The sequence below is a fragment of the Lontra canadensis genome, unplaced genomic scaffold, assembly GCF_010015895.1.
Source record: "Lontra canadensis isolate GAN:19392208 unplaced genomic scaffold, GSC_riverotter_1.0 scaffold1, whole genome shotgun sequence".
NCBI lineage: Eukaryota > Metazoa > Chordata > Mammalia > Carnivora > Mustelidae > Lontra > Lontra canadensis.
The window spans coordinates 11942726-11958238 of record NW_022630995.1 but is presented as its reverse complement, the minus strand read 5'-3'; the positions used below and the strand labels follow the sequence as shown (position 1 = coordinate 11958238).

The 15513-nt window shown below is 34.5% G+C and overlaps 1 protein-coding gene across 5 annotated transcripts in view; it reads right to left on the bottom strand.

The window, feature by feature from the left end:
* Positions 1 to 601: 601 nt before the first annotated feature.
* Positions 602 to 15513, bottom strand: part of UGT2A2 (UDP glucuronosyltransferase family 2 member A2) — a 63286-nt gene continuing 48374 nt past the window's right edge. For 3 of the 5 annotated variants that reach the window (XM_032846145.1, XM_032846059.1, XM_032845982.1), the window contains exons 2-6: positions 14412 to 14560; positions 11588 to 11719; positions 9309 to 9396; positions 7793 to 8012; positions 602 to 2206 (exon numbers count right to left, since the gene is read on the bottom strand). In XM_032846145.1, coding sequence (XP_032702036.1) covers positions 1927 to 2206; positions 7793 to 8012; positions 9309 to 9396; positions 11588 to 11719; positions 14412 to 14560 — 869 coding nt within the window. In that variant the 3' untranslated portion in view covers positions 602 to 1926. The remainder of the gene's footprint in view (positions 2207 to 7792; positions 8013 to 9308; positions 9397 to 11587; positions 11720 to 14411; positions 14561 to 15513) is intronic. The other 2 variants (XM_032846226.1, XM_032845892.1) reach the window with 1 other exon arrangement.

The window sequence follows — 15513 nt, the reverse complement described above, 5'->3', positions numbered from 1 at the left end:
CCAGCTGCCTTCTGGTGTTATTCAGGCAAAGGAAGAAAACTGTAGATAATCAGCAAGAGGGAAGAAAGCAGGTGAGCAGGGACTGTATCTGTGCAGAAACAAATCTCTGTGTTGTGGGTAGCCAGTCTCAGAAACCAAATGCGTGCATGAACTTGGGTGGTGCTCAACACCATGAATGGCTAGTCCTCCTCTCACTGGATCTTAAGCCATTTGCTGTGTTCCAGTACAAAATCTACTAGGGGGGCACATTGGTGGCTCAGTGGGTTAAAGCCTCTGCCTTCGGCTCAGGTCATGATCCCAGGGTACTGGGATGGAGCCCCGCATCAGGCTCTCTGCTCCACAGGGAGCCTGCTTCCTCCTCTCTCTCTCTCTGCCTGCCTCTCTGCCTGCTTGTGATCTCTGTCTGTCAAATAAGTAAATAAAATCTTAAAAAAAAAAAAAAAGAAAATATACTAGGGATAAAGCAAAGATAAACAACTCTTCTAAGGACATAATCAAATCGTAAAAGTCAAAACACATCATCATGAATCACCTTTTAAAAATGTTAACATTTAACAAATACATTTTTAACCTTCACAAAAAAATTTAAGAATTTATTTGCATTTTTGGTAATGTACATATTCAAAAACAAATACATATTCCTATATGTCATGCAGTTATTTTTAAATTGAAAGTAATTTTCAATATGCCATACTAACATGAATATGAATTTCAAAATTTTCTGTAAGCCAATAGATGTCATTTATCACCTCAATTATACAAGAAATACTGAAATTAAAACTTTTATTACGATATGTCATTAAGTTTATAAGGGGTAAAGTAAGCACAGCCTTGATTTGTTAAATTAATGCAGAGCTGATTCAAATATGAATTTTAATTAGTGTTTTCCATGATAAATATTTACTAAAGCATGCCATTAGTCAAACAAATCTGCTAATATCTTACATCCTTGGCATAATACTTAATTGATAAATTTAAATTTGTAAATGATACAGACTGAAAAATAATACAATGATCTTATATTCCAAGTAATTATTTGTTTTTGTTAGAAAACTAAATCTTTGATTATAAAGAGTGATTATAGATTATGGACATTAGTGATTTTTCAATATAATAAATTGACATTTCACTTTAATGTTATCAATGTTAATTAAAAATTTCATATAATTTTTTCTTTATTTCTTAATTATTTCCTCTATAAATAATCTGATCACCTTTAAGATATTGCTGACATTCTCTGTCCCTGAGAAAAAATAATAACTCAATTAATCTCTTTTGTTTGAGGGCAGTCCCCAGACCCTTGCATTAAAAGACACACAAGAGTGTTAGTTGATTGCAGGCAGGTACACAGGCCATAATTATCTATGTACTGAATGGAATTTGTAGACCTTCCCTACTTTGATGCACTATAACAGTTATTATCAATTTAGGCTCTAACCCCAATAACTTTGGACAAGCAGAAGGGCTTGTTTTCTATGAAAAAAGAAATAATTACTCTTCTTATAGCATAGTAATCTTCTACGGTGGTTCCTTGATTTGTATATTCTTGGGGAAGTTGTGAATTTTATTCTTCTATATTCCCTACATCCATCCCATTCAACTAACATTTTGTGCACTCCTCAGGATTCAGCATATTGTTAGTCAGCATATTCTTAAGGTTAAGCATAAAGAAATAGAAGATTCATGAAATCATTAGTGTCCCTGTGTCAGAAAAATAAGAGGGTATAGGCATCTGGGAAAAGGCAAAGGAACACTGGGACATGTTCACTAGTTGATGATTGTGCTGAATTCTAGGCTTTATCTCTAGGCTAAGGTAGAGGAATGGGAATTTTGAAAATAGGATGGAGATAATCTGTTTTCATTAAGGTCACTGTGGCTAGAATGAACAGGATTGCCTATCAAGGCCTTTGCCACACTTAGAAAGATCTATTCCCTCTTTTTCTTCTTTCCTGTTTTACCAAATTTTCGATAAGAAAATAAAAAACATTTTGAGACCAAGAAGATAGCAGTTGCCACACAGGCCAATAGGAACCCAATCACATCCAAAGAGTGGTACTGGAACCAGGTGAGGTCGTGAGCTGCTGGCCGCAGGTGTTTGGCTCCTTTGTGGCGCATGACAAACTCAATCCAGAAGACTGCTCGATCCAGGGGCTTTACAGGTTGATCATGGTGAATCCTTGATAACCTTGTTGCATTCTCTTTATAACTGGTAGGCAAAAATAGGAAATTAGAGAGTTTTTGTTGTCATTATGGGTAATACCTGATACCTGTTATATGTTATATAAGCCAAAGACCATAGATAATAATTGAGAAAAAATTCACTCTTGCTGAGACATGAAATTTGTTGGTTGCATAGCATCTTAAGAATTGTGAAAGGAGGATGTAGAAGAAATACATTCCATACTGAATGTGGTGAAATGCAGACATAAAAAATGAAACGGGTGTGTTGCACATGTATGGTGTAATTTTTCCAAGGAGAACTTTTGATATTGTGTGTAGTTTCCAGGCTTGTTCCAAAATCAAGACTGAATAACCCAATATTGTACAGAAATATCCATAGGAAGTTCCATAAACATGGTTTTTAAGCTCTGGCTACTTCATGATGACAGACAAGAAGCTGATAATTGACATTAGTAAACCATTTATTTTTTCTTTTTTTTTTTTTTAAAGATTTTATTTATTTATTTGTCAGAGAGAGAGAGAGAGAGCGCGAGCGCACGGGAGAACACAAGCAGGCAGAGGCAGAGAAAGAAGCAGGCTCCCCACTGAGCAAGGAGACCGCTGCGGGGCTCGATCCCAGGACCCTGGGATCATGACCGGAGCCGAAGGCAGCGGCTTAACCAACAGAGCCACCCAGGCATCCCTAGTAAACCATTTCTGCAGGGTCTAATATCTTGGCACTGTGATAATTCCCCCATTGCACACATTGTGTCTTTGTAATGCAAAGGACAGTGTCTATATTGGTAATATCAAGATTGGTAAAGATACTAGGGTAATTTTGGAAATGGCAAGGATATGGAACTTTGAATTTTTAAGATGATAGAAATATTTTACTAGAATTAGAGTCCCCAATCAATGAGGCATCAAAGTAGCAGTGGTTGTATGGAGTTAATTCTAATCTCTCAAACAATAATGGTTATGGTATGTTTTGAAAGGCAGGTTTTATCTTCAGTTGAAGATAAATCTAGTTAATGAGCCAGAATTAGTGTATTTCCTTTTGTTTTGTTTTTTTTTTAAGATTTTATTTATTTATTTGACAGAGAGAGATCACAAGTAGACAGAGAGGCAGGCAGAGAGAGAGAGAGAGGGAAGCAGGCTCCCTGCTGAGCAGAGAGCCCGACGCAGGACCCTGAGATCATGACCTGAGCCGAAGGCAGCGGCTTAACCCACTGAGCCACCCAGGCGCCCCACCTTTTGGTTTTGTTATAAATAAGCCTTCCAGCTTGGGGACATGAAGATGATGGAATGTAAGTGATTTGTGAAGAGATGTCCTGGTGTGAGTTAGCCATTTTTGGGACTGGAGAAGAAGTGTGGTCATCATTCACCAGTGAACATGGTATGCTAGATCCAGTAGGAGGGGATAATTTATTTGTGTTCTTTTATGCATGCAGTGAGGAATAATAGTCATACTCTTTTAATTGGATTGAAAAATTTCACCTGATTCACCCTAAAACATTCCAGGCAAACTACAGTAGCAGTAAAAGCCTGTCTTTCCAAATCATATTTTTGTTCAAGTTTTTCTCCTTTTATAGTTAGAGATTTAAATTCTGAAGTACATATATATTAGCTAAACATTTACTTGTGAATCTAAATAAAAATAAAGTATGCTTTCCTATAAATAAGAAAGGTCTATACTTGTATTTAAAATGACTATTTAACATTTTATTGTACACTAATGTTATATGCCATTTATCTTAAAATATTATAAGTAATTAAAATTACTATGGTTTATGTTTTTAAGTATAATCTTTTATGTTCCTGAATTCCATTAAGGAGTAATAAATGGAACACAAATACATCCAGATATACACTCTATACTAAACTCTATTGTTCCCAGATGATTTCTGAGTTAGAATTAGTTTTACAGTTAATGTTAAGATGTTTTTTAAGATTTTATTTATTTATTTGCCAGAGAGAGAAGGAGAGAGAGTGAGCAAGCACAGGCAGACAGAGTGGCAGCCAGAGGCAGAGGGAGAAGCAGGCTCCCTGCTGAGCAAGGAGCCCGATATGGGACTCCATCCCAGGACGCTGGGATCATGACCTGAGCTGAAGGCAGCCGCTTAACCAACTGAGCCACCCAGGTGTCCCAAGATATTTTAAAATAAATAATTTTAGGTATTTTCTTGGAAAATCCTAGGAGTCTTTATGGTTCTGTCTTTTGCATCAATAGTTTTCAAATCAACAATAAAATTTAATGGCATTCCATGAAATAAGGTAGAGTTCTGAAAAATTACAGAACTTACTCTTATTTAGTAAAATGAACCAAATTATCAGCAGTAACAACCCAATAATAGTCTAATGCATTAGCTATCAAGATCATCATTTACGAGAAACAGAAAATCATAGTCAGCCTAATTGAAGCTCTTAACACTAGTTCCAGCTCCTGAAATAATGATATCTATAATATTTTGAAAATTATGACTTAAACATTCATTTTTTAAAAGATATTTATTTATTTGGGCACCTGGGTGGCTCAGTAGGTTAAGCCACTGCCTTCAGCTCAGGTCATGATCTCAGGGTCCTGGGATTGAGTCCCGCATCGGGCTCTCTGCTCAGTGGGGAGCCTGTTTCCCTCTCTCTCTCTCTGTCTGCCTGCCTCTCTGCCTACTTGTGATCTCTCTCTGTCAAATAAATAAATAAAATATTTAAAAAAAAGATATTTATTTATTTGACACAAAGAGATATTTATTTATTTGACAAGTAGGCAGAGAGGCAGGCAGAGAGAGAGGAAGGGAAGCAGGCTCCCTGGGATCATGACCTGAGCTGAAGAGGTTTTAACCCACTGAGCCACACAGGTGCCCCTTAAGCATTCATCTTAATAAAAGTCACTTGATTGGAATGTGTGTGAGAGGCAGCAACAGACTACTAGCACTGAATTTTTAGTTTGGAATCAAGGCAAAGATTCCCTTTTGGAGAGCAATACATTGACCCTTTTGTTTAAAATACTCTGCAAGTAGGGCTTAGAATAGATGGTTTTACATAGATTAGTTTCACCAAAAAAAGCTACACAAAATTGAATTTGAGTTGACCTTCTTATCTACCTTCTGAATCTCAGCATTAGGCCATACAAATGGGCTGTTTGAACTATCCTTTGAGTTTTGCCTCTCAGTGAAAATAATTGAGTCTGAGATAACGTGGAAACAAATTTAAATATAAGGCACTTACACACATTCGGAGTAACTACTGGGAAATCTAGATGAAAAATATGCCTTGATAACACATGATATTAGGAAAGAACCATAAAAATGGTTGGCTTAGAATGTAATTAGGCATAATACATAGTTCAAAAAAGAGGAGAGTTGAAGTAAAATAACAATGCAGGGGTTTGGGGTACCTGGGTGACTCAGTGGGTTAAAGCCTCTGCCTTCAGCTCAGGTCATGATCCCAGGGTCCTGGGATCCAGCCCCACATCCTAGGATCCAGCTGCCCATAGGGCTCTCTGCTCAGCAGGGAGTCTGCTTCCTCCTCTCTCTCTGCCAGCCTCTCTGCCTACTTGTGATCTTTGTCTGTCAAATAAATAAATAAAATCTTTAAAAAAAAGAATGCAGGGGTTATGAATAAAAGATTTAAAAATTAGGTTATAAAACAAAAACTGATGATAAAGGGTATAGGTGAGCTGTTGAAATAAATTGACAAAAATACCTCTTAAAGGATTAATAATGAAATTAGAAACTGTAATTTTCTAATGTCAAAGAATAAATTTACTAATTAATGGATTGAGGAAATCTCAGTGAATTAAGAAAAGTAGAAAATGATTAGGACACTTAGAAAATGATAGAGAACAAAACCAAAATATTTTAACATATAGAATGCTGAAATTTGGTGTCTCTGAAATAGACATAAAAAGTAAAACCAACAAACATTTTGATAAACAAAAAAAATTTCTGAGAAGAAAAATAATTTTTATTCCAAATTAACAGTATTGAAAAAACATACTATAACCCAGGGGAAATATAGAAAATAACTTATCAATATACATCATTAATTAGGTTTCTACACTTTAAAAAAAATTTTTTTTCCAGACTGAAAAAAAACAAACATAAATGATCAGACAGGCTTCAAATTCTATAGAAGGATTTAAAGCCAGAAGACCATGAGTCATATTTACACAATTCTGAAGAAAAGAGAGAGCTAAATATCTTATATTCAGAGAGGTGAGATATCTTCCTTTTCATTTTTTTAAGATTTTATTTATTTATTTGACAGAGAGAGAATGAACAAAAACAGGGAGAGCAGCAGGCAGAGGGAGACTGGGAGCAGGGAGCCCGACACAGGGCTTCGTCCTGAGCTAAAGGCAGATGCTTAATGACTGAGCCACCTAGGTGCCCCGAGATATCATTCTTATATTAAGGCAATCAGAAAATATTGTTAAAATTGATCTCAGGAAATTTGATATCCATGAGTCTTTATTGAAAGGAAATTTCATATAATATATTCAGTTAAGAATGATTCTAAAATATTTTAGAATAAAGAATCTCAGAATTAATGGCAAATGTTGATTCCTTTAAGATAAAGCAAAAAGGCTAAATTTGAGGAAAATAAGCGGCTAAATATTGACAAATTAAAATCTTAAGTAGTACATATTAGAGATGAGATTATTTCTATTTTTTGGAAATGAGATTATTTCTATGGCAGTTCAACTGTTGCTAAAATCAAAAATGCATAAAAATGAGAACTTAAAACTGGATTCATGTATTAATTATTAATCTTGATGAGATTTTTCAGAGAAAAAAATAAGATATAATGATATGTACCTAAAGTTAAATATAGTTTATAGATTCATTTCAATTAATCTTTAAGACAAAATTCAAAATTTTGTTTAAGAATTCATACATAGTAATAACCAGTATTTATAAAGTTATTACCAACTCAGTATCTCTCCTCCCTGTGTATATGCATATAGTGATGAATGATATATAGCCAATGTTAATGATGGCCATTTTATTTTATTTTATTTTTTTTTTTAAGGATTTTATTTATTTATTTGACAGAGAGAGAGATCACAAGTAGGCAGAGAGGCAGGCAGAGAGAGAGAGAGAGAGAGAGGAGGAAGCAGGCTCCCTGCCAAGCAGAGAGCCCGATGCGGGATTCCATCCCTGGACCCTAAGATCATGACCTGAGCCGAAGGCAGAGGCTTAACCCACTGAGCCACCCAGGCACCCCAATGATGGCCATTTTTGAATGATAAATGAATTATCATTATCAAAGTGAATTGTCACTTCCACTTTTGTACTTACTGAATGGTTATAATCTTTAAATAGGTATATATATTTGTGTCTCTATGAACAAGCAGATTGTTCAAAAAAATATCTAAGAATTTATGTGATCATTAAAATGATTGATTTTGAAAAAAAAGGGTTGATAAAATATTTGAAGTAATAGTTTTTTTTCCCCAATTTCAGCAAATTACTTCAATGTTTGGAAAATGAAATAATAAAGTGGTTTTCATATTGGTCATGTTATAGTTGTTACTTGAAATTAAATCTGTTAACAAAATCATGAGTCATTGAACACTTCCAAGTATGATGGGTAGCATAATCAATGGTAAACCTTTAAAAACAGTAATACTTACGAAGGTTCATTAATGACTGTTCTCAAGGCATTGAGCAGATCTTCACTGGTCATTGTGTTTATGTCCACCTCCACAGCTGCTCCTTTGGCCTTCATGTGAGCGATGTTATCAGGTTGATCAGCAAACATAGGAAGTCCCACCATAGGAATCCCATGGTAAATAGCTTCATAGATCCCATTGGTTCCACCGTGAGTGATAAAAGCTTTTGTTTTGGGATGACCTAGTTTAGGAATGGGGTGAGGATTTCATTATAATAAGGTAACAGAATTTTAGGGAGACATAGGGGGAAATTATAATAGATTAACTCAACAAAGAAAGCATTTTCTTCTGAGAGCACATGGGCTCTTGCTATCTCAGAAAACTATGACCTCAGGAAAGTAGGGAGGAATTAGCTTCCTCTGCCTTGTCTGGAAGGACTTTACTGAGAAGGAAATATCTGAACTGAGACTAAAACTTGAATAGTAATGAGAGTCTTAACTGAAATGCTCTTTTGTGAATCAAAGAAAGCATTGAGTCTATAAAATTAACTGTCAATTCTCAATTATTTCTGCTTTAAAACTGCAAGTAAAATGTGATATTTTATTTTTTTCTAGCTTTATTTTTTTTAATTTTATTTTAAATTCCAGTATAGTTAACATATAGTGTTATATTAGTTTCAGGCGTACACTATAGTGATTCAACACTTCCATACATCACCCAGTGCTCATCACAAGTGCACTTCTTAATCCCCACTGCCTATTTTATCCATTCTCCCATGCACATCCCCTCTGATGACCATCATTTTGTTCTCTAAAGTTAAGAGTATGTTTCCTGATTTAACTTTCTCTCTCTTTTATTTTTCTTTTGCTCTGTCTTTTGTTGTTGTTATTCCTTAAATTCATATTAGTGAAATCATGTAGTATTTATCTTTCTGACTTATTTCTCTTACCATTATACTCTAGCTTCATACATTTCCTTGCATATGCAAAATTTTGATGGCTGAATAATATTATTTACATATACAGATCAATCAATAGATTTATATATCTATTATCTATCTATCTATCCATCTATCTAATCTATCATCTATCTATCTATATCACTTCTTTATTCATTCATCAGTCAATGGACATGAGCTGTTTCCATATCTTGGCTATTGCAAATAATGCTGCTATTATATAGGGGTGCCTATATACCTTTGAATTAGTGTTTTTGTATTCTTTGGATAAATACCCAGCAGTGTGATTACTGGATCGTGGGGTAGTTCTTTTTTTTTTTTTTTTTTTTTTTTTTTTTACTTTTTGAGGAAACTCCATATTGTTTTCCACAGTGGTTACACCAGTTTTCATTCCCACCAACAATGCAAGAGAGTTCTTTTTTTCATATCCTCTACAACATTTGTTGTTTTTTGTGTTTTTAATTTTAACTTAAAATGTGACATTTTAAACTATTAAATATTTATTGAATTATTTGCTGTTGAACAGTTGCTTTACTTGTCCATTATCCAAAAGTACAGTTTTCTTTCCCTCAGTCTTACCAAGAAGATCATTTTGGGGTATCCAATCATAGAGACGAGTGTTGTCTCCTAATGTGGCTGGTTTCTTTCCTTTGTATCTCCATAAAACCTGTCAAAGATAGTGCTTTAATTTTGCAAGTAAAAACACATAGTGAGGTCATCTTAATGCTGTAGAGTTTATAAATCATGTGGCCCACTACTACTTTATGTGATAGAGAAATGGACATAAGAGTTAGTTTGCAAACATGGAGATATAGTAAGTCTGTTTATATCAACCCTGTCAAAAAGGGCTTGAACTAATCTATTATGTATAGTTTTATCATTTTTATATTTATCACTTAAAAGTTTTGAGGTATGAGATTATAAGTGAAGGTATATAAAATAGAAAGACTAGTTTCATCAATCAGAGCACGGGGGTTTAAAAAGCATTAAAATAAACATGAATATTGTGTGAATTTATTAATGTCATAAGGCTATCTTAACTTTCATGTTTCAATTATAATGCTTTCCAAAACTGTAATTAGTTTTAAATTTTTGTTGTCTGGTTGTTGAATGATTGTCTTTCCTTCTTTCTTTCTTTCCTCTCTCCTTCCCTCTATCTCCCTCTCCTTCCTCCTTCCCTTCCCTCCTTCCTTCCTACCTCTTTCTTTCTCTAGCACTTTCTATAGTTTTCGAGGGAGGAAATAAATTTGCTTTATTTCATTTTTTAATGAAGTATCATGTTAGGATGTTAGCCTTTTGTTATATACTTTTTGCAGGTGGGGGGAGCTCTGTAAGACTAAGTTCAGATTAAATATTAATAGATGGCAAACTTATTTTTAAGTGTTTATTTTATTCAACAATTCCATACCTCACCCACTGATCATCATGACAACGCACTCCTTAATCCCCATCACCTGTTTAACCCATCCCCCCACCCACCTCGCCTCTAATAACCATCATTTTGTTCTCTATAATTGAGTATGTTTCTTATTTTTTTTTCTCTCTTTTTCCCTCGTGCTCATTTGTTTTGTTTTTAAATTCTACATATGAGTGAAATCATATGGAATCTGTCTTTCTTTGACTTATTTTGCTTAGCATTATACTCTTTAGCTCCATTCATGGAGCTAAAGGCAAATGGCAAGATTTCATTCTTTTTTATGGTTGAAAAAATATTCTATTGTGTATGCTTACCACATCTTTTTTTTTTCAAATTTTTATTTACATTTTCGTAAGTTAACATATAGTGTAGTGTAATATTGGTTTCAGTAGAATTTAGTGGTTCATCACTTACATAATACCATATCTTCTTTATCCACTCATCTGTCCATGGATAAATATAATGCTTCCATAATTTGGCTATTGTAAAGCTGCTATAAACATTGGGGTGCATGTTTCCCTTTGCATTAGTATTTTTGCATCCTTTGGGTAAATACCCAGTAGCACAATTACTGAATCATAGAGTAGTTCTGTTTTTAACTTTTTGAGGAATCTCTGTACTCTTTTCCACAGGGGCTGCACCAGTTTGCATTCCCAACAGTGCAAGAGAGTTCCCTTTTCTCCATATTCTCAGGTGGCCAACTTTAAAAAAAAAAAGTTTAGAAATAAAAATTCAAAGGCTTAACAGACCTAATTAGTATGCTCATCTTTATGGAGTTTTATATATTTGAACTAATATACCAACATGAAAAGTTCTAGGGTATTCCATAAATAGGTGTATATAAAGAGTAGAAATCTGGAACTATAATGACAGCAAAGCTAAAGTAAATTGAATATCATAAATCAGAAAATATATATTGTTTGATAATAATATTAGGATTTTTAACTGTTTTTAACTGTAGAAATTCCAATTTAGAAGGTCTAGGCTTCTACTTCTAAATCAACTAGATCTTGATATATTGTCAATAAAACTTAAAAATAGAAAATATACCCTTGAACATAATTCCTATCTACTCTGTGTATAACATCTCTCTTTTCCTGGACCTTGGAGCTAACACACTTGAGAATTTGGGGGAGTACTCAATGCAGGTCATAAGATTTCAAATAGCAAAAAGTTATCAGAATCTTAACATTTTCATCTCTATTTCACTGAAAATAAATGATCGTATAAGGAGATGTATTTCCATAATAATGCAAAGGCTTACTAAGCAAATGATTACATGTGCCTCAATAGACCATTTTAATGTTTTAAGGAATTTGTATTTGAAGGTGGTACCAGTTATGTTCAGTGCTTCAGCTCTGATCTAGAAAAGGTACTGTTAGTCACATTTTCACTCCAATTGGCAAAGCAGCTATTCACCAGGACCCAAAGTTGTACTGACCTTCTGTGGAATCTGGGCAAGGGCTGAGGCAATGAGATTGGCTTTTTCATCTGTGAGGTTTTTGACCATTGATCCCAGAGAAAACACCACAACACCATCTTCACCTGAACTTTGGACAAATTCTTCCATTTCCTACAATGATAAAATTCTCTTTATCACAAACATGTAGGATCATGGCGGGGGCGGGGGGGGGAGTTCACCTATTCTTCTAAATAGCAGAGTCAAGAGAAGTGTCAGAAATGTTAGACTGGTTCTGTTTTCTGCCACAGAGAACCATCTAGTATCTTTAAGAGGAAATATGTTTCTGGAAAACTGTGGCTTAAATATATAATAAGTGATCACAAATAAAGGCATAGAGCCAAACCATAATACAAAGTGAATAAGCAATAAGAGACAGCTCTTTTCGTGGTTCATGGAAATCTTGCCCTCAAGGCTTAATTTTATGAACCAGCAGAGATGTTTGCAAACTCAAAAATATTCCTTGTAAGGAAGCCCAAAAAAGGGTTCTAACTAGGCTTTTAAAATGTGTATCATGTCAGTTTATAGCCAATAAATTATGAATAAATCAATCTAACTCCCTGTTAGGCATTCAGGATATTTTTCTCGTGTTTATTCTTTCCTGATTAATGGGGCTAAAAATGATTTTTTTTAAAGAATTGAGATATATAGTAATACATGTTAAAAGTAAACTTCTATTTTTTAAATCATGATAACATTTATGAAACAGTGCTTCTCTATCTTCCCACAAATAGCTGACGTACCTTAATTTGAAACTTCTCTACAAATAAAATCCCCTGGGTCTCCAGTTATAGTTGTGCAAGTTGGGCACTGCAAAGTCTGGTCTGAGATCTTTTGCATTCTAATTTATGTGAATACCAACTTCTAGAGATGTGTCATGCATTTCCTGTGCAATTATTTGTGGCTTCCTTGCAATATTTCTCAATATATTTATTCATTTCTCAGTTATATTTATTTATTTATCAATGTATTTCTCAATTTAAGGCTAATAAAATTACTAGGAGAAGGATGATGTCATAAATAAAAGTTGACTGCTCTTTTAGTTTGGATAATGTTAGGAGACTATCTTTGAAGTCCCAGGAACTGGTATTTTACCATTTTGATTCCTCTCCCTAAGAGAGTGATCAAATAAACACACACAGACACACACACACACACACATACACACGTACATATAAAAAGACTTACACATCTAAAAGTTGGATCCTTGTTTGGGCTGTCCTTTTTTTTTTTTTTTTTAAGATTTTATTTATTTATTTGACAGACAGAGATCACAAGTAGGCAGAGAGGCAGGCAGAGAGGTGGAGGCAGGCTCCCTGCGGAGCAGAGAGCCCGATGCGGGGCTCAATCCCAGGACCCTGGGATCATGACCTGAGCTGAAGACAGAGGCTTAACCCACTGAGCCACCCAGGTGCCCCTGGGCTGTCTTTCATTGCTTTTTTTTCTGTGTGTGCAGTGACTGGCATTATTTTTTCATCAGAGGGATAAGCTGTGATTGATGTTCATATTGCCCAAATGTTTGTATTAGTAACAGGGTTTGGAATGGAATAATTTCCCCCCTCTTGTAAAACATGTTTGAATTGTTTTGTGAAACTGTGTATATGAAAAGTGAAGATGGGAAGATGAATATAATAGTGTGGCATGGGGTATTTTCCACTGAACCAAAGAATATGCCCTCTTTCTATACCTTTGTTTAGATATTGGTTTATTTTTTGCCATAATAACACTCAATAGAGCTGACCTGCAGCTACAACTTCACTGGTAAGAAAAGCATATTCAGAATCATAAAATAAAATTTAAACTTAAATATGCATCTTACCCTAAATAGAAATCAAAAACTATCCTGAGAACACTATTTAACCTACAGTCTTCTACAGAGGTTATGTTCACTTATCTACAACCCAAGCAAATGAGTGTCCGCCTCCTCAATCCCTTGATAACAGTAGTTAAAGATAGTTAAATACAATATTCCAATATTTTTTGCCATGTTTATCTATTTCCTTTTACTTCTCAATATGGCCTCTTCCAACATTTTTGGCTGTCCATATTTATTTGTTGGTGACTTTGGAATGTGGTACCATTTTCATTTCAGAAAAAACAGACATCATGATCTTAAAGAAAGAATTCAGTGTTCGGGTCTCTAAGTCCTATGACTTCTTTATTTTTATGACTCCTAATCTGTTTCTAATGCTCTTTGCTAAAACCTAGACCTTGTATTACCCAAATGATTACTAGAAATATTCACCTGAAAATTTCTTTGGCTCCTTAAAGTGAATAGGTCCAAAACTGAATTCATCATTCTCATCTCAAAAAAGTTTTTTCCTTAAATTAATTTTTATCTTGGTAACAATTACTATTTCCAAGAAGTGCTACCTGATTTCATATCTTCTGTCAACACTTACTTCTTACTGATGAAACTCTGGAATCTATGTGAGAGTTCTCATGAAAGCATCTTTATCACTTAAGCAATCATAGTAACTTTCCCAATTCATAACTCCATCATTCTTGTTAGGAAAACTATAGGAATCTCCTAAGTAATTTTGAAGACTTTGGCTTCCTGTTGCTTCAGTCTAGTACCCAAACTGTAAACACACTGATATTTTAACTTGCCCCTTGAATCACTTCTTCCTTTAGCCAAAATATCAAAGTGAAGTCCAAAAAAGGTAATATCAGTCATAAGAAACCCCTATGATTTGTAGAGTTGGAGTAATAAATAGCATTTCCTGTTACTGAGGCAGTACACTTTAAAGAAAAATCAACATTATATCATAAGGTACAAAAGAAATCCTCCACATAATAGACCTACCTTAGGTAATGGTTTGGCAGGTTTACAATGCAGCCCTCCTACAAACTCAAAATTAGGTAAGTATGGACGAGGAAATTCAAAATCCCAGTATGTCCTGATTAGCCAAATTTCTGCTTTTCCCATAATCTCACATAATGTAGTGGGTCTTCCTGGAGAAAATGAAAAAAATTGTGTGGAGGTTACTAGTATATATGCTTTCTGGGATACAATTTACACTAAGTTACTGACAAGCTATTAAGAAAAAAATAAATCTAAGTCTTCTAGATTATTTATCACATCTAGCTGTTAAAAGGAAGGGAAAATTAACATGTTAAGGAGGGAAAAAGAAAGAATGAATGAAGAAAGGAAGAGAGGGAGGGAGGGAGGGAAGTAAAAAAAGAAAGGAAAAAAGGAAGAGAGAGAGGAAAGAATAGAGGGAAGGAGGGAGAGAGGGAAGGAGGGAAGAAAAAGGAACAGAAGAAGGATGAAGGTGACAAAGAGGAAGGTTGAGAGGATTTTTGGGCAGGGAAAGTAATGTGCAAGTGTAGTTTGACAAGAACAAATTCAATAAAATTTTAACCAGAACTCCATTTACTGGTGAACTTAATACTCATTGTTTCTCTCCAATTAAATGACAGATAATAGGTTAGCTCCACTGTATCAAGATCAAATTCCCTCTCAATGGTTTCTAACTTCTAATTAGGAATGTATTTCCACCTTCTGGCTTGTTATAGTCTCTGGTTCACTCATAATGTTAAAGAACCCCACCAGCATTTGTTTGCTTCATCTTCCTGAATCAAGTCCCATCACTTTCTACCACAATTGATTTGCCACTAGTTTCTTAGTTGAAATTCCCTGAATAATTCATACCCAATACAACCCCCTTTGGAATGTGAAATATACATATACATACCATCAATGTCATAGTTATTTCAGTGTTACCTTTAAATGATGTTTTTTGAAAGGGATATTCTAAGTATTAACCTTAGAAGATTTACAGAGGGGAAGAATGAATATTTGCAAGTGACCAAGTCAACAATATTTGGACACAGAAAACATGTTTTGCATCTAAATAAATAAAAACTCATATAAGAATTCTCCTTTCTTAAAGATTACAACCAAA